We start from the raw sequence: 19,508 nt of genomic DNA, 5'->3' as shown, positions 1-19,508 counted from the left end.
CAAGATTCCGGAGATTCCGGTCCGCGTCGAATGGGGCCCGAAAGTAGGAATCAAGTACATGTAGGAATCAGCGAGGGAATGGGAAGTGACCGACGATCAACCATGCCAGAAGACGACACCCCCAACCCTCCTCCATCACCCTCCGCTGTCCCAGCATCCCTGCTGTCCACCCCGTCCAGCAGCCCACCCGCGACCAAGGCCTCCGCCGCAACCCCGACCCAACCATCACAACAACGACAACAACAATCGGCCGCGGCAAATCCCTCGCCACCGCCGTTCGCATTAACACCCACACAACGTGAAAAGATAAAAGAAGAACTGCTCGCTCGCCAGAAAGCCGCTGCCGCCGCTCTGCCTCCGGCTCCCCTTCCGCCCACACCGCTCCCTCAAGTTTCGTCCCAATCGCAAACACAATCACCGCCGGCCGCAAATCGAGAAGACGCAATAACCCAAGCCATAAACTTCCTAACCTCCCCATCCGTGCGTGACGCATCATGGGAAAGCAAAGCGGCGTTTTTGCGAGGAAAGGGCATGAGTGAGGGGGAGATTGGGGTTGCCGTTAACCGGGCCGGTGTTGCGGTGGATTCATACGGACGTCCCGCCCAAATACCGCACATGTCCGCGATACAGCACCGCGGGAGGAGTTGGGCGGAAGTGGCAAAGAATGTGCTTTTGGTGGTGTTGTTGAGTGGGGGCGCTGCGATTGGGGTTGCGAGGATCGTCAAGGTGAGTTGGAGGAATAAAGGACACATGGGGGTGGATAGCCGGGCGGGGATGACAAAACTTAACGCTGAGTTCGCCTTAGCACTACCTCCTCCCAACCTACACCCGTTTCCAAACGACGTACGCGGAGTTCCAGCACCAACGGCAGACGATGATCACCGCTTTTCTAGAGAAGTTTGTCGCTTTTGCTGGCCTATACACAACACCTGCGGCTCCTACCTTGCCTTCACCACCACCTGCATCCGAGCCGGACTCCGAACCTACATTGGCAGACCTGCTCACCAAAGCCGACCCCACAACCACCCTCGCATCCACAATCCGCACCCACATAACCAAGACTACAGCATCCCTCTCCCGCCTGCAATCCACCCTCACCCTCCTCTCCCCCCGGACCGATCCCTCCGCTTCTCCAACGCCACTCGAATCCCTCCGCGCATCCACCCGCGCCCTCGCGCAAGACATCACAACCGAAATCCATGTCCCGCCGGGGATGGCCGGGTTTTACGCGTTTGGAGGAGGAATGGGAGGGGCGGGGGAGGCGACGGCGAGGTTAACGAAGGCGGTGGCGGATACGAAGAGCGAGATCAGGGGGTTGAAGGGGATGGCGTTGAATCGTCGGAATTTTGTCGCGTGAATGGGGGGGGGGGGGGGGGGGGGGGGGGTGGGTGACAGCCCGTGCGTGGTGGGCCCGGGTGGGTGAGTCCTCACCAAGTGTGTGCATGTGTAGTGCGAGGTGTAGTCTAGGTTTGACCCAGAATTGTATTGTAGAATAGATTCCATGCACCGCGAAAAACGCCGGGGAGTGCAGGTTTTGCCAGGCACATGACGAGACCGCATCTCGTCATAGATGCCCTTGATGCCTGCGGATGTGATGTTAATCCCCCCTCCGTCCCTGACCTGACCCTTTTGAACTAAAACACCTCCTGTGCGCTTCTCGGCGCGGCACCCGCGTCCCATGGGAGAGCGGTTGTCAACCAGAGCATTACAGCAACCGATGTCCCCAAACAGTCGGCGGGGTTGACTTACACCCCACAACTTTGGGAGCAGGTCCAATCTTTGTCCGGACCTATATCGGCCAACGCGCACGACATCGCCATCGCTCTCCGGCAGCTTCCGTCGTGGAAAGCCCACGTTGATGCTTCCAAGGGCGCAATCCATGGGCGCCGACGATATGTCCCTACCCCATTTCTCCGTTGTCCATATGTTCCAGTAGAGACTTGCGGCCAGTGTATGCGCTTGAGTTGTCCGCGTCCGATGTGTTCGACGAGACGGGAGGGGGTCATCGGGTCCACGCTTTCCCTTTTTTTTTGAGAGGAGGACAGCTTTGACGGTCCGCTATGGCTGGGATCCCTTGGATGGTGTGCTCGCGATTCGGGGGGTAGATGTAGGAGACCGGCGAGAATGGGGTGCTGGTGTCCTCAGGGCATGACCGCTTGTGCGGTCTCCGGGCTCCGCATACTGCGACGAATGGCAGCGTCCAACACGTGCGCCCGATCGGGCCGTATGCGTCTCTGCCGCAACACCCACAGGTAATGGTTCCCGCCCTTCAACAGATGGTCGCGGATGTCGATGCTATCCCCCGACGGGAGGGTCGCAAACGTGTGCGGGGTGTATATGTGCTGGGATGCGAACGCGTCCGGGGGCACGTAGCGACGCGGGAGGCTGACTTTCACGGGGGCTGCGTCGGGGGCGCCGTCTGCTGGGACGCAGGGATCGAGACCCGGGAGGTGGATGTAGGGGATGTCCACCGGGTGTGGGTGTAACCGTTTATCCACCCGGAACACGCCCGTGGTGTAGACCCCCGCCTCCGTCCCGCCACCGGCATCCACCCTCACCCCCGCGTCCAAGGTGTGATCATCAACAGGGGGATCCGCGTCGTGGAGTGTATGCCAGTCGTACGCCCTCACGCGTTTCGGGGGGTCAGCGAAATAACAGTCCGGGTCGGAGCGGCGGAAGAGGTCGATGATGTTGAGGTAGGTGTCGTCGGCGGTGGAGAGGAGGGTGTGGGCGGTGCGGGAGGATTGAGCGAGGGATTGATGTATCGACGACGACGTTGTGGGGGTGGGTTTGTGGCGGGTGGATGATGTCGTTGGGCGTTTGGGGGTAGGTAGACTCGGCGAGAAGCGGATGGAGGAGGCGGGGTGAGACAATTTGGTCGCTGGCGGGTGGTTATGCGTCGTTGGCGGATGAACCTTGGTCGTCGACAACGATCGCGGAAGGACTAGCGTCCCGCTCTCCTTTCCCACCACCTCACCCCTCTTTCCACTCCCCACCCCTCTCGAGTTGTTGCGGGTCGTCGAATCTCTCCCAAGATGCTCCCTCACATCCAAGGCGTTGTTGTCATCCTGTTCACATATCGGCCGCAATTCCACCAACGGGTCTCTGACACGTTTCTTCCTGGCCTGTTGGAGGGACGTGATGAGCGATGCTGTTTTGCGGCGGAGAGAGGTTATTTCGTCGGTGTGGGATGACATTGTTTTTGCGTGAGACGAAAAAGTTGGTGATGGAAGTGGAGAGGACTGGGTGGTGAATATTCGGTTGGAGGGTGAGGAAACGCGTTCGTTGCGCGTCCTTTTCCCTTCCGATTCATTCCCACTCTGTTCCTCACATACTGTATGTCCCCGATACGTCCCTTCCGGGGGTTGGCACCACCTCATATTCAACGCTGCTCTTGCGTTCGTCTGCTCACAGCTAGGCTCTTGAGACCACCAGGCTTCAGGGAGTCTCATCAACGCCTCGCCCCTGCGAATTCACCGCTGACTCCCTCCGACGACGTAGCCAAGTCCGAGCGTAAACGATAAACCAGTTTCCATTCCCTCCTTTCCACGTAACAAAAAAAAACTTGGGGACATTAAACAGGTTTATACTTCCATGCTCTTGCTGAATAATCATTAGGCGGGGTGGGATGGACAATAAGGATATTGGTTGTGTTTCGTCTAGACTAGGTGATACCTAGTGTTATGTGGGGGTTGCAGGGGTGGGGCTGGATGTGTGCGTGCGGTGGGTTTCATCTCAACGCTTGCGGGGGTGGTATGCGAATTCCGAGGTATGATGACTCGAGCGTTTTTTTTTTATTGAAGCTGCAAATAATTCGACGGCGCAATCCCGACCGTACCGTCGGATTTCCGGACCTGCCACCATTTGCCTTGGTTGTTGACAATGTCGAATTGGTCGCCTTTTACAAAGGAGAGTTCTGAGGGGTCTTCTGGGTTTGCTTCGTCTGGAATTTGTGGATGAGATGGGAGGGTGAGTGAAATAGAGAAACGGGAACGAAGAGACAAGACGGGCTCGTCTCGCTCGCAAGAGCCCCCAGCACCCCTCGCTCTCCTCCGACTCACATGGAAACAAGGCAACAGCCTTCTGATTCTGCGCCCCAGCCCCCGCCGCGACGATGCCGCCCACAGGCATAGCCGGCAACTTCGATTCCCTATTCCCTCCATTCACCGCCGTCGCACCAGACAAATTCGTCGTCGAATCAACCGCATACGGCGCCGGCCCACTCTGATTTCCCGCCGGCTGGCCTCCATTGACATTCCTAAACGACGGCAACCGCAACGTGCCCTCCCTGTTGACCAGCGTGTTGACCGCGGCTTCTTCCGAAGATCCGAAGAAGATGATCCAGGGGAGGATGGCGAAGGAGAGGAAGAAGAGGCCGGCGGAGGTGAGGCGCACGCCGTCGCGTAGTTTGTGGGGGAGGATGGGGTTGGTTTCGTGAAGGGTCACGTTGAGGTCGTCGGAGATGTAGACGAAGGAGATGGCGAGTAATGCTACCAGCTACAAAAAAGGGAGGGTGGGATGAGTGTGTGTGTGCGTGTGTTCGAGTCCGCGAAGCGATTGATGAGGGATGGATGATGGACGATTGAATGATTGAAGTCATGGGTGGGTAGGCTCGCTAAGAGCCGTGGCTAGGGCTCCTGCGCCTTTTGCGCAATGAACTCGCTCCGCGTGGGCTCGCCATCGCTTTGCTAGGGCTCGCCTGCCTCAAAGCATTCCTGCGCCTCGCTTCGCTCGTCGCGTACTCCCTCCATTCCCGTACACCCACCCCACCGCTCGGGTACCTACACAAGTACGATAATTGAGCACACTCCCCGTGACAACACTCGTAATGACGGCGACAATGGTGAAAAAGACGAAAAACAGATGAAACCAGAGCCCTGAGATTCCTCCGGCATCTGACTCAATCACACACAGACCGATGAATGTGAGGAGCCAGCCGAGCTAACATGAACAGTTAGAATACATCAGTGTGTTTCGCAGTGTAGCTGTGTGGGTTTGCAAAGGGAGTTATGTGGTGGACATACCACAGCGAAAGCGACAGTGAGCAGGAACTTGATGTCCCTTGTTATGGCGGACAGGTTGACCATTGTTGCGGTAGTTGTTGCGGTAGTTGCTGTGTGGTTTGCGGCTGAGGGTAGTGGTGGGAAAAGGCGGAGTGTGGGGGTGGTTGTAGTTGGGAAGCCTCGTTGGGAAGCAAGGGGGGGAAGTGAAGCTTGTTTCTTTGTTGGGCTTCTGGGAAGGAGAAGAAGGAGAGGGCGAGGGCCGCAAGAGGGGAGAGGTCCGCGTGACTCACAGCAAGTAGTCTCTCAAGTCTCGCGCGCGTGTGAGGCACTGAGAGGGACCGACTGTGAGGGACTGTGAGGGAGGGAGGCTTGTTCGCGGGTTCATCAAGAATCAACACCCGTTGGACTTGCGGGACTCCCTCGGAAACCACCCCCCCCCCCCCCACTACCGTCATGAGCGCCCCAGCACGGAAACACACCTCCCCCATACCCGACGCCCAACCTCCAGAACCACCACCACAACCCGCTGCTCAACAGCCATGCACAGTCTGCCAAAACAACGCCCGCTTCATGTGTCCGCACTGCGGGCCTGCCTGTCGGTACTGCTCGCACGCGTGTCAGGCGAGGGACTGGGAGCTGCATAAGGCCGTGTGTTTGGGGAACGTCAACGGGAAGCGGGGCGGGAGTGCTGGGAGATCATCATCGGTGGTGGCGGCGGCGGCGGCGGCGGCGGCTGGTACGGCCACGACGAATGTGCTGCATTCAACGGTCGTTGTGCCGATTGAGACCACGGCCGTCGCGGGAACCCCGTCCGCTAGTGATGCTACAGCTTCTGCGACAGCACCGCCGCCGATGACGCGGTCGACGGGATCGTTGAGGGAGAGACATGGCGCCAGGCGGAGGAGACAGGTTAGAGGGCGTGGAAATGCCGCGCAGGTCATCAACTCTGATAGTACGTATGTGTTTGTGGGTTGGGAGAGAAAGAGAGTGGAACGAATGCTGGAAGGGGGCCGAGGGATAGCGATGCCATGGATTTGCTCCCGGGAGTCCGAGAGAAGCGAGCGGCGAGCGGAGCGATACTTTGCTCACTGCGGCTCTTAGCGAGCAGCAGCGACCGCTCCGCCCACCGCTCGCTCGCTCCGATACCGCTGCCTATACGCCATTTTCCGGATGGGGACGGACGCTTTCGATTCCCAGCCACCTCCATCAAAAATCACACTACTAAGCCACTATGTCTCCCTCCCCCACAGCCCAACTCATATCCCGCATCAAATCCTTCTTCAAATCCACCACCCGTCCCGCCACCACCTCCGTACGTCCCCCCCATCCCTTCGAATCCCTGCCCTTCCCTTCCCTCCCCCCTCACTCACCCCACCCCTATCCCAACAGCCTGCCTCCACCATCGACCTCGCCACCACGCCCGTCGTGCTATCACCACCTGCACCACCACCACCACCACCACCACAAGAAGAAGAAGAATTAACAGAAGAAGAAAAAGCGGCTGATTTGAAATTCTACATGGAGCAGATTTATTTATTGATCAAGCCTGTCATCTGCTGCATGGTGTTGAGTATCATGTGGGTTAAGTTGACGACTGCCGTGGAGCCAAACTTCGATACTGGGTATGCATGGCGTTGCCCCTCCCTCAACCCAGAATTTCTGGATCGTGTAACTGACGGTGTTTTCAGAATCGTGGCATCAGCAGGCGGAGGAGGCGGAGGAGGAGGAGGAGGAGGAGGAGGAGGGGGAACCCCCGACCTCGGCTTCTCATCCACCGACTCTGGCCCCGCTTTCTTATCCGCACTCGGTATCCTCGGCCAAATCGTCGGGGCGACCATCGTCATCGTGGTGCTTTTTTATTTCAACTGCATGAAGGTGATAAAAAAAAAAAGATTCACGCCCCCATCGCCATGCTCCAGTTCACCAACATCCCCCCCCGATGACGCTTTTCCTAGATCCTCTACGCGTTCTTCACCCTCGTCATCCTCGCCCTCATCGGGACCTTCAGCTACACCCTCTCCTCCGAGCTATTATCGGTGCACAACCTCCCCCTCGACCAGATAACATTCTGGTTCTTCATCTGGAATCTGACGATCGTGGGGGTGCTGATGATCTTTGGGCGCGGGCCGCTGAGGGTGCAGCAGGGGTATCTGGTCGGGATTAGTAGTATGATGGTGAGTGCGGGAGGGTGTGGCCAGGAACTCAGGGGGTGGATGTTGATTTCTAAGAGGGAATCTAGGCGTATACGTTGACGAAGATACCTGCGCTGACGACATGGATCCTGCTCGGCTTGCTAGCCATCTGGGGTACGTAAACGAAAAACCCCCATCCCCTCTGAAAAAGAAAATTCACACACAGCTAAACAAACAATCACACACAAACAATAGATTTGATAGCAGTCCTCTGCCCGTTCGGCCCCCTCCGGATCCTCGTCGAGACCGCGCAGACGCAGGACCGCGAGATCCCCGCGTTGCTGTACAGCGTGATGGTGTGGATGACCATGGCGGGGCCGGGTGTGCCGCCTTCGTTGAGGGTCTCGCCTGCGGAGCCGAGAGAGGTGGTCAGTCCGCCGATCTCGCCCACCGCGACCGGTATGATGACCACGACCACGGCGAACAACCGCCGCCCCAGCGTCGCGATCAGCATGGCCTCCTCGGCGGCGATGGACCCCGCGGGCGAGTACGGCGACGCGGCGAGCCTGATCACGCCGCGCGGGGTGGCCCGCCCCGAGACGATCGAGATGACCGCCCTGCCGCCCAGTAGGGGGTTGGAGAGGGACGCGGAGGAGGAGGAGGAGGAGGATGAGGATGAGGAAGCGGTCCGAGGCGGGTTGAAGTTGGGACTGGGCGATTTCGTGTTTTATAGCGTCCTTGTCGCTCGCGCAGGTAAAACACATGTCCATCCCCGACGTCTGCCCCCCCCCCCCCCCCCCCCTCCCCGTCGAATCTAACCCCCGTTCCCGTGTTTTTTCACAGCCCTCTTCGACCCCCTGACGACACTCACCTCGACCCTCGCGGTCCTCACCGGCCTCAACATGACCATCTTCCTCCTCGCGCTGTACCAAAAAGCGCTACCCGCACTGCCGATTAGTATTGCGTTTGGGATCTTGTTTTATTTTGTGAGCGCGGTGACGCTGGTGGGGTTTGTGGGCGGGTTGCTGAGGGTGGGTGCGAGGGTGCGTGCGGAGGGGCAGGATGGTTGGCTGTGGGTGGGGAGGGGGGGCGGTGGGGGCATGGTTTTTGTGTGAGGAATGAATGGGTGGGAGGTTTTTTTTTTTGGGATATTGTTATTTAGATGTAGACGCATTTCTGGCTTCACTATACATACATACAGACATGATATAGCGTGCAGTTTACGACAGGCAATACGAGGTGGATGTGACATGTTGCGAGGGATCCAGAAAAGACGATTCTCCGTCCCAACTTCGATCCGCCCCCTCGATTGTGATTCTGTTTTAAAAAAAAAATTTCATTTGGTGGGGATTGAAGGGAATGGGGACGGTGGGATCTGGCTTTAGTTTGTATATTGTGCACCTTTTTCGGGCGCACTGGATGGATTTGATGAAGGTCCCAAAACATGTACTGTATTTCAAGGGACCAAACTGTCGAAACCAGACATTATTCGCCGTCCCCTCTCACCCCCCCCCCCCCCCCCCCCCCGCCGCCATCAACTCACCTCCTCGACTCTTGGCAATCTGTCTGGGAACTCGGTGGAACTACAGTGGAGCGGAAAGAACAACAACTAGCACTACCACCACATCCGTATTCAAGCGCTCTACTCATCCCTCCCTGCCAACACTCACACAAAGTCCCACCCACACGCCACACCCCCCAAGATGAGCTACTACGATCCCGATTCCCACCGCCACGGCTACACCAGCAGCAGCTACCCCACCACCCCCTCGTCCTCATACTACCCCTCCAGCAACGGCTACAGCCAGTCTTCCTCCTACTCCTACCCGACCCGCACAGATAAGATGTCCCAGCTTGGAGCCAACCTTGTGAAGATCGACTGGGCGCGCGAGCAGGTGCCGCGGTTTGAGAAGAATTTTTATGTGCAGAGTGCTGTTGTGAAGGGGAGAAGTGAGGGGGAGGTGGAGGCTTTTAGGAGGAAATGGGCGATTACTGTTGATGGGTAGGTTGTATTGCGTTGGGAGTTGTGGGAGGACGGCGACCGTGTGCGAGTGAATAGCGGTTTTCTCGCCCAATATGCTTGTGGCGAGCGAAGAGTCTTCGCTAATAGACACCTTTCCTACAGCCCCAAGCCCATCCCCAGGCCCATCGAAAAGTTTCAGGAAGCCAACTTCCCATCCTACGTGTTGAAAGAGATCCTAGGCGCGGGGTTCACAAAGCCCACCCCGATCCAGTCGCAAGGTTGGCCCATGGCCCTAAGCGGCCGAGATCTCGTCGGCATCGCAGAAACCGGATCCGGCAAGACGCTCGCCTACATCCTACCCGCCATCGTGCATATCAACGCCCAACCGCTCCTCCGACCCGGCGAAGGCCCCATCGTGCTCCTCCTGGCCCCGACGCGCGAACTCGCGGGGCAGATCAAAGAGGAGTGCGACAAATTCGGGTCGTCCTCGAAGCTCAAGAATGTGTGCTTGTATGGTGGTGCGCCGCGTCAGAAGCAGATCAATGCGTTGCGCGGTGGGGTGGAGATCTGTATTGCTACACCCGGTCGATTGATTGATCTGGTGGAATCCGGCTACACGAATTTGAAGAGGATAACTTATTTGGTGATGGATGAGGCCGATCGGATGTTGGATATGGGGTTCGAGCCCCAGATTCGCAAGATTGTTGATCAGGTGCGTTCTCGTCCCCCCCCGAAGTTCACAGATCTACCACTTCCAAGATTTATAACTGATGGCATGCAAACACAAACAGATAAGGCCAGACCGCCAAACGCTGATGTGGTCCGCAACCTGGCCCAAAGAAGTGCAGAACCTCGCTCATGACTATTTGAAGGATTACTTGCAAGTCAACGTCGGGTCGTTGTCGCTTTCAGCCAGTCATAATGTGCGACAACTCTTCGAAGTTTGCACCAACTACGAAAAGCGACCCAAGTATGGGCATCATACCATCTCAATCCAATATTTCTCTCCCTTTCGTCGCTCACACAACATGTCCCTATTTCCCACACAGACTCCTCAGAATCCTTGGCACCCCCCACCAAGCCCATCACACCAAAGTGCTTGTCTTCACCAGCACAAAACGCATGGCAGACGAAGTCAACGATTACCTGCAACAGTCCGGTTACCGCTCCCTCGCGATCCATGGGGATAAAGGCCAGAACGAACGGGATTGGACCATGGATCAGTTCAAGAAGGGGAGCTGTGCTGTGCTTGTTGCGACGGATGTTGCGGCGAGGGGGTTGGGTGAGTTTGGCGCCAGTGATGTGTTTCTTTTGTCTTTTGGGGGGTTCGGGAGGATTCGAGAGTCGGCGTGGGGTCAGGACGACAGTAGAGATCCTCTCTGAACCTCCGAACAGCGAAGGGGAGGCATTCGTCCCCGCTCACTCCGAGTGCGGTTTAGCTGCTTCGCATGCTTCATCCACTGAGTTTGCCACCCCACCCCCCTATTATGCGACCCCTACTATCCCACCATCCTTCCCCATGGGCACATTATTCCCTCCCCGCGCTTCACATCAACGCCATGTCTACTCCCCGCCGCATCTCGGGCCGGCGGTATGCATGCGAGGAAAACAGCATCTGCGATGCACATATGTCCTCGCCCATCTTGTGAAACCTTCCGCGATCGACTGGGGATCCACGCACTCGAGGCTTTTATTAGCCCAGGTGTGTTTTTTCTTTACCCCTTTTCGTGTCCCGGTTGGTTGTGTGATGGCGAGGCGGAGATGTGCCGGTTGCTTGTGTTTCTGTGGGCTGTTTTGCTGTCCTCGAAGGCGCCGGAAACGGTTCCTGTCGGAAACCTTCTCTTTGCGCCCTTCCTTGATCCTATCATACTGACCATCTCTATCCTTCGTAGACGTCAGAGACATCAAGGTATTCGTCTCACAATGTCGCAACACATGTTGTTAGTCTTGCGGAGCACATTTCACACTTTTCATCCCTTTTCAGTACGTGATCAACTACGATTTCCCAAACAACATCGAAGGTAAACCCCCTCTCGGAAACCAGCACTCTCCTACGTGCAAACACACTAAAACACAACATCCCCACTTCACACCATAATAGATTACGTCCACCGCATAGGTCGTACCGGGCGCGCCGGGTAAAGTCCCCTTCCCCTCCCCCTTCTCCTTATCGCACAATCTCACCACGCAAAACCAGCGCCCACGGAACAGCCTACACATTCTTCACCGACGCCTCGGCCCGTCTCGCGCGTCAGCTCATCGCCGTCCTGGACGAGGCCAGGCAGGACGTGCCGCGTGAGATCAGGGACATGGCGAACCATGAGCGGGGTGGAGGTACTGTAAATCGTGCTTTCATCACCTTACGCGGGTGTGAAGACCTTATATGGGTGTGGATGATTCCCCCCCCCACCCGATGGTTTAGGCACTCGACCCCGATACGCGACCCGGACCTCCGCATCGGCGGCGGGGTATGGGGGTGCGGGGAGGTATAACCCGTACGCGAGGCTGTGAACGGTTTTGTGAGTATGACGAACATGCAACGACAACAACAAACTTGGGGGGAGCCGTTTTGGAACCAACCGACAAAAAAACGAGCGAAAGGGGTTCGAGGAGGGTGTGGATATCATCCACATACGCATACGGCACCCACCACGAGAAAACGGAAAAGCAGCAGGAATCGGGAACCGCTGTGCGAACCAAACAAAGCGCCGGCGTATGGCCGGCGGAGAGAATAGCGGGGATGCTGCACCCACCCACACACACACACACACACACACACCCATTGGGCATAACAGGTTTTTGTATCTATTACCTGTCTCTATCCCAGTTTAAGGTTTCAGCGTACGATTTAGCCGTCAGTTATAGTTTTTCATTCGCGTTAACGTAGGGTCGTTTGTATGAAATATCCCGTCTAATATGTACGGTGCAAAAGAATGAATAGTGTAACTATTTCCGATCGGCTGTTTCGAGAGGTTAATGTACATTACATGTCGTATTTCGAAATTTGATCGATTCCAAACATGAAATCGGGCAAAATCGGGCATTTACAGCTCATCTCCTCGAACAGTCACCTGGGTGTTACTCCCCCACCCCCGCCGCCCCCCGCAACCTCGCCCCCCGCACACACTCCACCCACCTCGCCCTCTTCCCCACCCCACCCGGATCCCTACGGTCCGCAACGCCTACGGATATCGGCGCGCTCCACACCGCTTCCCTGTTGCGTTGGGTGGGCGGTCGTTGGTGGACGGTGTGCCGGTCGTCGTCGAATAGGAACGCGTGGGTGTCGCTGATGAAGAGATGGCGGAGGGGCGGGTGGAGCGCGTGCAGGAGGGTGAGGAGGGCGGGGGGTGTAAAGCTCGGACAGTGCGTGAGCGTCAACGTCGTCAACGATCCGAGCCGTGGGTGGTGGTGTTGGCGATGTTCTGATCCCTGGACGGATGGTTGGAGGGCGGGAATCGGTGTCGACGGCCCGGTAGAAGCAGCGTCGGGACACCGCGACGACCCCAACACGGCCAAACAAGCATCGTCGACACCCCCACACCCCTCCAGACTCAGCCACGCTAACCCGCCCGCGTACCCACTCCCCACGATCGCGGTCACCACCTCCGCATCCACCGCGGGCGAGTTTGGCAGGGCGAGGTGTCGAAGATTCGTGCATTGGGCGAGGAGGTGCGCGAGCGCGGCCGAGAGCGGGGCGGGGAGGTGGGTGAGGGTGAGCGATGTGAGGGTGCGTGTGAGTGGTGTGAGGGATGGCAGACTGGGGCACGCCTTCAGGGTATCGGAGAAGTAGGAGTGCAGGTGCAGGGAAGTCAGCGCGGGGAGGGTGAAGGGTGTTGAGTGGGTTGTCTGGGGTGGGGATGATATAGATCAACGTCTTCGAGGATATGAGAAGTGAATTTGGGTAACACGTACTGTACCTTCCGTGCAGGCATCGTAAACTCCAACCCGGTCAATCGTGGACACATCTTCGTCACCCTTTCCACCACCTTACGACATACAGAGGGCGAGACACCCCCACATCCCGCGAACCCCAACTGCACAAGCCGACACCCCCCCCTCCCCGCCGTCGCAGCCTCAACAACCCTCCACAACCCTACATCCCCAACCCTTCCACACCCGCTCACATCCACCACCTCCAACCGCCCTGCAAGATGCACCGCGATAGCCGCAAGGGCAAGATTCGTGATCGGCAGCCCGCGTAACCGCACCTCCCTCAACCGGGGACACATCTCCGCGATGGCTACCACACATGCATCATTCATCCCCATACATTCCGATAAATCGATACATTCCAGCGTGCGGCGCACGGCGGCGCACAGATGAGCGATGCACCCGGGGGTGAGGTGCCGGCAACCAATGAGGGAGAGATGACGGAGGGGTGGGTGGGCGGATGCGAGGGTTGTGAGGTGGTCTGAGCGGAGGAAGCTGTTCAGGAGCGGGGTTTGTGTAATGTCGAAGGTCCGCATTGCGCGGAGGCCTGTGTGTCCGATCCGCATTCGTGGTCGTCTCCTTCGTCTCTTGCCCCGTCTTTGAATGTCCCTCCCGTCCCCCGCCGCAACCTGTTCACACAGGTCCATGAAGGCTATGAAACCTGGTAGGCCTGGAAACACGGGGTCACGGAACAGCACGGCGATGGCGGCGGCGTACCAGGCGCGATTGACAAGGGTGCATTGGACTAGGGCGGCGGTTTCCGGTTCAAAGGCATGCGCGGATAAGTCCCGGGGGAGGGTGAGATGGAAGAAGATTTGGGTGAGGAGTTCGGGGGGCAGGTGGGACGCGATGGATGACATGGCGGGTGAAACCTCAGGGCGATGGTGGGCGCTTGCTCCGTGTGAACGCTGCGGTAGGTCCTGTGTCCCTCACCTTGGGGCGGGCGCTGGTGATCGTGGATCTGTATACCGTAGGCTGTACTGTGTGGCTTTCCCACCTCACGAATGGAGTGCGGCGATGGTCTCCGGGGAGGAAATTGTCGCGACGTTCCAAAAGGAGATCATCCCGCGTTTGCCTTGCACTGCTTTCCCAAGGCTGCCGTACAGTGAGTGGTATACGCAGAGTCTGTCTTGCCCAACATACAGTATTGGATACGTATCATGATTTCCATTCCCCATCTCTTACTCGTACGTCGATATGTTGATGCGAAAAATGTACATTCGGGGGCAAGCGACGATTATCCAGCGAACCCTCGAGTCTTGAGTCAAGGCCTCCCAAAACAAAGGAAGCCAAAAACACTCACACATCCGCAAATCCCCGCTGTCACTGCGCCCTCGCATCCCTCGCCACCTCCATCCCCGCCTTCCCCTTCGCCACCCCCCAAGCACCACTCTTCCCCGCATCCACACCCTCCCCCTCTCTGATAAACGCCAAAACCTCATCCACAAAAGTCCCGCCCCCGCCTCCTTCCTTGAACGCCCACGCGCGCGTGATGGCGTCGCGGAAGGCGGCGACGACGTTTGTGCCGGAGGAGGCGGAGGTGAAGTAGAGGGGCAGCGTTGATTCGGGTGTTGGGGGTGTGCTGGTGGGGGAGGACGAGGTGGGGGAGGTGCTGAGAGAGGCAAGACGCTCGGCACGCCGTCGGTCGATGAACCCGAAGGATTTCTTGGCGCGGGATTCGTCCGTGTCGATCTTGTTGGCTATTACTATTATTGGGAGCTGAAATAGGGAGAGGGGGGAGGACTTAGCCCACATCAAGAGCATCCATCACACACCCGCCCGCAAGGTTGCACACCCCGCACAAACACTACACATAGTACGCACCTGATCACCCCTTAACGCCACCAGCTCCTCATACCACGTATCCAAATTCTTATACGTGACCTTCCTCCCCACATCAAACACAAGTATGCACGCGTGCGCGCCATGGTAGTAGCTCGGATGCATCGTCTGGAACCGTTCTTGCCCCGCCGTATCCCAGAAATCGATAGTTATCTTTCGTGGTGTCGGGGGCATCATAGTCTGTGATGTATTGGGAGATGGATTTTGCGGGAATGGGAACGTACAAGTATATTGGTAGAGGGTGAGGGCGTAGGTGGAGAGGACTTGCGGGTGGAAATCGTTGAGGAGGAAACGCTCCGCGAGCTTGGATTTGCCGACGGCCGAGTCGCCGAGGAGGATTATCTGGGGTGAGGTGAGGTTAGTGGCGGGCGGGGGGGCGGTCTGGAGAGGGGGGAAGTTATCTTACCTTTAGGTCGGCGGGGGGTTTGGGGGTCGTTGTCGCCATCTTGAGGAAGATTGCCGCGTGAATGAGAACAAACGTAGCTTGGATAGACTTGGTATGCGTATGAGGAGCAGCGAGAGGCTGCCGTTATTATTGCGCTGGGGATCTTCCCTATGTAACCTCCCTTGGCCTCGTTCCTTCAGTCTCTGTTGAAGCGGTGTTCTGGGGGGTGTTCAAGTAGAACGCGAGAGCAGGAGGGAGTCTCCACGCGCCCCCCTTCGCCCCTCTCGCAACTTCCGTCTCGCTGCATTTGACCTCCATTCACACCCCCCACACAAAAGGGATGCCCACAACAGCCCCACCCCCACCCTCCCTCGAACTCTTCACCTGGGGCCCCGCGTGGACGCTCACTTCCTTCGACCCCTTCTGTCTCTCCGTAGAGACTTACCTGCAGCTCGCCGGCGTGGAGTGGAGTAATAATGTTTGCAACGATCCGGAGGTTTCGCCGTTTGGTGGGTAGATATGGTGATGGGGAGGGGAGAAGGAGTACTGTTGCTAGGTTGGGGAGTTTCGAGCGGAGGGAAGTGCGAGCGACAGTGAGCGACAGCGGGCCCCCGCTAGGCCGTAGACCCAGGGATGCTGGAGGATTCCCGAGAAAAGCGAGGAGTTTGCGAGCGACAGTGAGCGACATTGAGCCCGCGCTAGGCCGTAGACCCAGGGATGCTGGAGGATTCCCAGGGAAGCGAGGAGCTCGCGAGCCACTGCGAACCCAATTGCGCCGATGGCGCAAGAATGCTTGAGGATGGCGAGCATCAATGAGCTGAGATTGTTCTTGCCCCGTTCACCTCTCCCCCAATACCATTGTCGCCAGCGTAGCGTTTGTTGATGGGTCGTTAATCGACGTTCGATGGTCGACCGCTATGCGATAATAGACTCACGATCTTGCATATATCCCCAGGCGAACTACCGATGCTCCGTGACGGCCTGCTAGAACCGGTTGTCGGTGTGGGAAGGACGATTGCATATCTCAAGAAGAAGGTAAGCCGATCGAGAAAGTATCCCGGCTACTCAGGGAAATGGCTGCCGTACTGACCATATGTTCATCAGGGATACGATCTCGACGCCCATTTATCCCCAATCGAGAACGCGGAATCATTAGCGTAAGTCACAATCCAACGCCCTTCACCGTCAATCATCTGGGGATCTAACCGAACATATATTCCCCAGCTACATAACCCTCATAGAAGACAAACTCTACGACGCCCTCCTCTACAGCTGGTGGCTCGAGTCCACCAACGTCGCCCGCTCAACCCGCCCTACCATCGCCCGCTCGCTGCGTGGGTGGGCGGGGTGGACGGTGCCTACCCAGATGCAGAAGAAGGCGGCGGCAAGGCTGGCGAGGTATCGGTTTGTGACCGGGAAGGATGGGAAGAGCGTCAATGAGGTATGAGCGATGGGTTTACTGTGTAGGTGTGTGATCCGTAAAATGACCGTTCCATCGTGTTGCCAGATCTACCGCCACGCCCGCGAATGGTACGCCGTCCTCGCAGCAAAACTAGCCGACAAGCCTTTCTTCTTCGGGGACACGTAAGTGCCTCCACTCCCTTCCCCTATCGCATCCCACCCACTTACCCACCGCTACCTTTCTTTCTCCACAGCCCAACAACCCTCGACGCCATAGCCTACGCCCACCTCTCCCTGCACGCCATTCCCACCCTCGCCTCCCCAACCCTCTTCAGCATCCTCACCTTCGAACACCCCACCTTACACCGCTTCATCGACCGGATGCATAACCTCGCTTTTGTGGATGCGAACCCCGTAAGAATGAGCCCGGCGATGAGGATGAGCGCGTGGGATCTGATTACCTGGCCTGCGGGTATCGTCAGACGGAAGCTTGCATCGGTTGTGAATGGTGGCGTCGTCTCGGGTTCGGGGAGTACATCACCTCCCGCACCGGCACAACAAACGGATAAACACACCCCACCAACGACACCAGAGAAAACAAAACAATCCCGCCAAGCTCAATTCGCATCCGTCGCCAGCGTCGTGGGCGCAGTCGGGTTCTTCGTCGGGTTTGTGTGGTACAATGGGATTGTGCAGGTTTCGTTTGGGGAGGATGATGAGGAGGATGAGCGTGGGGAAGATGGCAAGGAAGGGGAGGTTGTATATAAGTTTGGGACGGCGTAGAGCGTATTTTGCATAGTCTTGCGAGTCTGGATATGTGTAGCCTACTGTAGACTTTTGCAAAACCGTCGAAGATTGAGAAGCGATGAGAATGGGGCTGATTTATGTTTACTGTTTTTTGAATGAAACACATGTCATGTCCAACCACTCAACCCCCCCTCGCACTCTTCTCGTACCCATTCACCAATCCCCCACACACTGTATTCACATGCTTCACAGACGTTTATAGTTTCCCAAAAATGTATAGCCCTCCACCACCCACCCACCCCACACGAGCCTCATAATCTAACCACCCTTCTGAATCGGCAAAAACAGCTTGAACTCCGGCGGCAGTTCCTCCTCCGAGTACAGCCTGTCGGAGAAGTAAATGCGGCGGATGCGGCAGTTGGCGTGGATCTGCACGCGCAGGGTCTCGATGTAGTTTGTCCCGTACGCACGGCGGGTAAAGTCCGAAAGATTGAACTGGATCTGATTCCACCCGTCGTCGAGCCGCATGGGCATGGTGCAGATGAACGGTTTTACGCGGGTTGTTGACTGTGTGAGGGGAGCGATATTGCGGGATGTTAGTGGGGGAAAAGGCATTCGATCGAGAATGACACGGTGAAATGGGGAGGGTAAACGAACCTGATAATTACTAGCCCTAAACCGCCTCCGCACATTCTTATCGTCCAACACCTGGACCTCGAACGTGAAATACTTCTTCAGGTTCTTGATGATCATCACCAGGAACGGTAGCTTGATCCCCAGCGTGCGGTTCTGCTGCGCGGGGCACGTGATGAAGTTGGTGGAGACGTTGGTGCCGATGATCTCGAGCACCGAGGACTGGATGTCGTTGTCCGTGATGCGTTTGATGTGCCCGTTGCGCACCTTCTTGTCCCATATTTGGAGCGGCTTGGAGCCGATGCTGTAGAGGATGGAGAGGAAGCCGGACTGAGGAGCGGAGCGAGACGAGCAAAGCGAGCGACGCGAGCCAAAGTAAAGGGATCATGCATGAGGATTGGGTTTGGGTTAGTTTTCGGTACATCCCAAGAGTAAGATGGGAGACGTTGATACTCCCAAGCGCAAGCTACAAGACGAGACTCACCTGGAACGTATTACGAAACATCCTTGCTCTTCTATCCGACAGCTAAGCAGCCGTCTTTCACTCCCCAATCAAAATTTCGTACGGGAGGAAAAACACTCCGCGAAATACAATCTATCCCTGTTCCGACTATTCCAGGTGTGCAGATTGCAAACGATGCGTTGACGTGATTGAATCGAATGAAGGGATAGTGATGGATGGACCCTGGTGGGCGGTTTCGGTGTGAACGACACCGCTGCGTAGTTGTGCTAGTGCTGGGGTGAGGTGTGTGGGGATGTGAGGTGTAGGGGAATGCGGGAAGATGGGGAGTGAGTTGGGGTCTAGTTGTCGTTTTGAGAGAGCGAGCGGACTTTGAATGAGTTGCGTTGAATCACGTAAGCCTTGTTCCTCCGAAAGTTCGCACACTGGAGTCACTGACTTGACTGCTTAAACTCCGAAAGCTGCACCAGACAGGCAGCACAGACTGACTGACTAGGGAGACAGACAGATAGGGCCGGGCAGCGCTGCGTTAAGCGTCTCCCACATCATTCCGTTTTTCATATCTGAAGGAACACTATTAATCCCGACCAACCCAAGAACAGAAAGGACGTTATGCAAACAGGAGGAGTTCACAGCTCGTTGAAAGCTCGCTTCTACGATTCGAGAAGTATATGTACCGGGAAGATGGGGAGTGAGTTGGGGTCTAATTGTCGTTTTGGGAAAGCGCCTTTCAGATTTATACCGCCCGCATGAGAGGAAAGTGTCTGGCTTCATGTTCAAAGCCCTACGGACAGTGTATTCGCATGTACCTGTACGTAGGAGCGTTGGATGTACAGGAGACGATGCATGCAATGGAATCCGCCGCTGAGGCATGTTTCCAGAAGGAGAATGATAAACCGGGCAAGGAAATCATCACTCTTGGTCTCTCCATCCGCTACCCACATAGTGAAGGCCTCTCCACAGCATTCGAACCAGCGACATCTGCCCTCGATCCCACGCGTCCAATCCAAGC

General features: G+C 57.0%; 10 protein-coding genes across 10 annotated transcripts; 6 read left to right on the top strand and 4 right to left on the bottom strand.

The window, feature by feature from the left end:
* Window positions 1-42: 42 nt before the first annotated feature.
* Window positions 43-1,359, top strand: EV422DRAFT_513218 (uncharacterized protein; the record flags this gene model as incomplete). The annotated part of the gene is made up of 2 exons (XM_053069146.1): window positions 43-726; window positions 806-1,359. Exons 1-2 carry the CDS (start codon window positions 79-81, stop codon window positions 1,355-1,357), a joined length of 1,200 nt encoding a protein of 399 aa, XP_052930505.1. The 5' UTR covers window positions 43-78.
* Window positions 1,360-2,011: 652 nt separating this feature from the next.
* EV422DRAFT_33678 (uncharacterized protein) lies at window positions 2,012-3,319 on the bottom strand. Its single transcript, XM_053066414.1, has one exon. It carries the CDS (start codon window positions 3,195-3,197, stop codon window positions 2,142-2,144), a length of 1,056 nt encoding a protein of 351 aa, XP_052930504.1. The 5' UTR covers window positions 3,198-3,319; the 3' UTR covers window positions 2,012-2,141.
* A 194-nt stretch (window positions 3,320-3,513) lies between these two features.
* Window positions 3,514-5,227, bottom strand: EV422DRAFT_513213 (uncharacterized protein). Its single transcript, XM_053069145.1, has 4 exons — window positions 5,025-5,227; window positions 4,786-4,941; window positions 4,062-4,497; window positions 3,514-3,943 (listed from the first exon to the last, which is right to left on the bottom strand). Exons 1-4 carry the CDS (start codon window positions 5,085-5,087, stop codon window positions 3,795-3,797), a joined length of 804 nt encoding a protein of 267 aa, XP_052930503.1. The 5' UTR covers window positions 5,088-5,227; the 3' UTR covers window positions 3,514-3,794.
* Window positions 5,228-5,409: 182 nt separating this feature from the next.
* Window positions 5,410-6,276, top strand: EV422DRAFT_513211 (uncharacterized protein). Its single transcript, XM_053069144.1, has one exon. The coding sequence runs from the start codon at window positions 5,457-5,459 to the stop codon at window positions 6,102-6,104; it is 648 nt and encodes a 215-aa protein (XP_052930502.1). The 5' UTR covers window positions 5,410-5,456; the 3' UTR covers window positions 6,105-6,276.
* Window positions 6,277-7,018: 742 nt separating this feature from the next.
* On the top strand, window positions 7,019-8,250 carry EV422DRAFT_490919 (Presenilin-domain-containing protein; the record flags this gene model as incomplete). Its single annotated transcript, XM_053067494.1, has 5 exons — window positions 7,019-7,177; window positions 7,243-7,309; window positions 7,391-7,563; window positions 7,795-7,888; window positions 7,979-8,250. Coding segments are annotated over 5 exons (765 nt in total), but the record flags the coding sequence as incomplete, so codon positions are not given.
* EV422DRAFT_513207 (uncharacterized protein) lies at window positions 8,238-8,491 on the top strand (the record flags this gene model as incomplete). The annotated part of the gene is made up of 1 exon (XM_053069143.1): window positions 8,238-8,491. A coding segment is annotated over exon 1 (236 nt), but the record flags the coding sequence as incomplete, so codon positions are not given.
* A 488-nt stretch (window positions 8,492-8,979) lies between these two features.
* EV422DRAFT_491040 (P-loop containing nucleoside triphosphate hydrolase protein) lies at window positions 8,980-12,433 on the top strand (the record flags this gene model as incomplete). The annotated part of the gene is made up of 8 exons (XM_053067503.1): window positions 8,980-9,137; window positions 9,261-9,810; window positions 9,890-10,068; window positions 10,148-10,400; window positions 11,083-11,119; window positions 11,200-11,236; window positions 11,296-11,444; window positions 12,396-12,433. 8 exons carry the CDS (start codon window positions 8,980-8,982, stop codon window positions 12,431-12,433), a joined length of 1,401 nt encoding a protein of 466 aa, XP_052930499.1.
* Window positions 12,434-14,092: 1,659 nt separating this feature from the next.
* Window positions 14,093-15,517, bottom strand: EV422DRAFT_33527 (P-loop containing nucleoside triphosphate hydrolase protein). The gene is made up of 3 exons (XM_053066395.1): window positions 15,277-15,517; window positions 14,853-15,212; window positions 14,093-14,747 (listed from the first exon to the last, which is right to left on the bottom strand). The coding sequence occupies exons 1-3, from the start codon at window positions 15,313-15,315 to the stop codon at window positions 14,352-14,354; spliced, it is 795 nt and encodes a 264-aa protein (XP_052930498.1). The 5' UTR covers window positions 15,316-15,517; the 3' UTR covers window positions 14,093-14,351.
* A 10-nt stretch (window positions 15,518-15,527) lies between these two features.
* On the top strand, window positions 15,528-17,541 carry EV422DRAFT_513196 (uncharacterized protein). Its single transcript, XM_053069142.1, has 6 exons — window positions 15,528-15,764; window positions 16,211-16,290; window positions 16,360-16,412; window positions 16,480-16,696; window positions 16,763-16,839; window positions 16,911-17,541. The coding sequence occupies exons 1-6, from the start codon at window positions 15,596-15,598 to the stop codon at window positions 17,437-17,439; spliced, it is 1,125 nt and encodes a 374-aa protein (XP_052930497.1). The 5' UTR covers window positions 15,528-15,595; the 3' UTR covers window positions 17,440-17,541.
* EV422DRAFT_513194 (Cilia/flagella-associated protein 20/WDR90/C3orf67) lies at window positions 17,542-18,854 on the bottom strand. Its single transcript, XM_053069141.1, has 3 exons — window positions 18,521-18,854; window positions 18,061-18,366; window positions 17,542-17,970 (listed from the first exon to the last, which is right to left on the bottom strand). The coding sequence occupies exons 1-3, from the start codon at window positions 18,539-18,541 to the stop codon at window positions 17,722-17,724; spliced, it is 576 nt and encodes a 191-aa protein (XP_052930496.1). The 5' UTR covers window positions 18,542-18,854; the 3' UTR covers window positions 17,542-17,721.
* Between the last annotated feature and the right edge of the window lie 654 nt (window positions 18,855-19,508).

Source organism: Fimicolochytrium jonesii, assembly GCF_025526975.1.
Source record: "Fimicolochytrium jonesii strain JEL569 chromosome Unknown EV422scaffold_1, whole genome shotgun sequence".
NCBI classification, from domain to species: domain Eukaryota; kingdom Fungi; phylum Chytridiomycota; class Chytridiomycetes; order Spizellomycetales; family Powellomycetaceae; genus Fimicolochytrium; species Fimicolochytrium jonesii.
The sequence above is the reverse complement of the archived record's forward strand: the minus strand, read 5'-3'. Positions and strand labels throughout refer to the sequence as shown.

Excerpts from the sequence above, each read along its gene's own strand:
- EV422DRAFT_33678 (XM_053066414.1), bottom strand. The coding sequence starts at position 3,197 with ATGTCATCCCACACCGACGAAATAACCTCTCTCCGCCGCAAAACAGCA.
- EV422DRAFT_513213 (XM_053069145.1), bottom strand. The coding sequence starts at position 5,087 with ATGGTCAACCTGTCCGCCATAACAAGGGACATCAAGTTCCTGCTCACT. Across the intron at positions 4,942-5,024 it reads TCACTGTCGCTTTCGCTGTG|CTCGGCTGGCTCCTCACATT; the intron begins GTATGTCCACCA and ends TGTTCATGTTAG. Across the intron at positions 4,498-4,785 it reads TGCTCAATTATCGTACTTGT|CTGGTAGCATTACTCGCCAT; the intron begins GTAGGTACCCGA and ends CCTTTTTTGTAG.
- EV422DRAFT_513211 (XM_053069144.1), top strand. The coding sequence starts at position 5,457 with ATGAGCGCCCCAGCACGGAAACACACCTCCCCCATACCCGACGCCCAA.
- EV422DRAFT_33527 (XM_053066395.1), bottom strand. The coding sequence starts at position 15,315 with ATGGCGACAACGACCCCCAAACCCCCCGCCGACCTAAAG. Across the intron at positions 15,213-15,276 it reads AACCCCCCGCCGACCTAAAG|ATAATCCTCCTCGGCGACTC; the intron begins GTAAGATAACTT and ends ACCTCACCCCAG. Across the intron at positions 14,748-14,852 it reads TGGCGTTAAGGGGTGATCAG|CTCCCAATAATAGTAATAGC; the intron begins GTGCGTACTATG and ends TCCCTATTTCAG.
- EV422DRAFT_513196 (XM_053069142.1), top strand. The coding sequence starts at position 15,596 with ATGCCCACAACAGCCCCACCCCCACCCTCCCTCGAACTCTTCACCTGG. Across the intron at positions 16,291-16,359 it reads TTGCATATCTCAAGAAGAAG|GGATACGATCTCGACGCCCA; the intron begins GTAAGCCGATCG and ends TATGTTCATCAG. Across the intron at positions 16,840-16,910 it reads CCTTTCTTCTTCGGGGACAC|CCCAACAACCCTCGACGCCA; the intron begins GTAAGTGCCTCC and ends CTTTCTCCACAG.
- EV422DRAFT_513194 (XM_053069141.1), bottom strand. The coding sequence starts at position 18,541 with ATGTTTCGTAATACGTTCCAG. Across the intron at positions 18,367-18,520 it reads TGTTTCGTAATACGTTCCAG|TCCGGCTTCCTCTCCATCCT; the intron begins GTGAGTCTCGTC and ends TCCGCTCCTCAG. Across the intron at positions 17,971-18,060 it reads TTAGGGCTAGTAATTATCAG|TCAACAACCCGCGTAAAACC; the intron begins GTTCGTTTACCC and ends CCCCTCACACAG.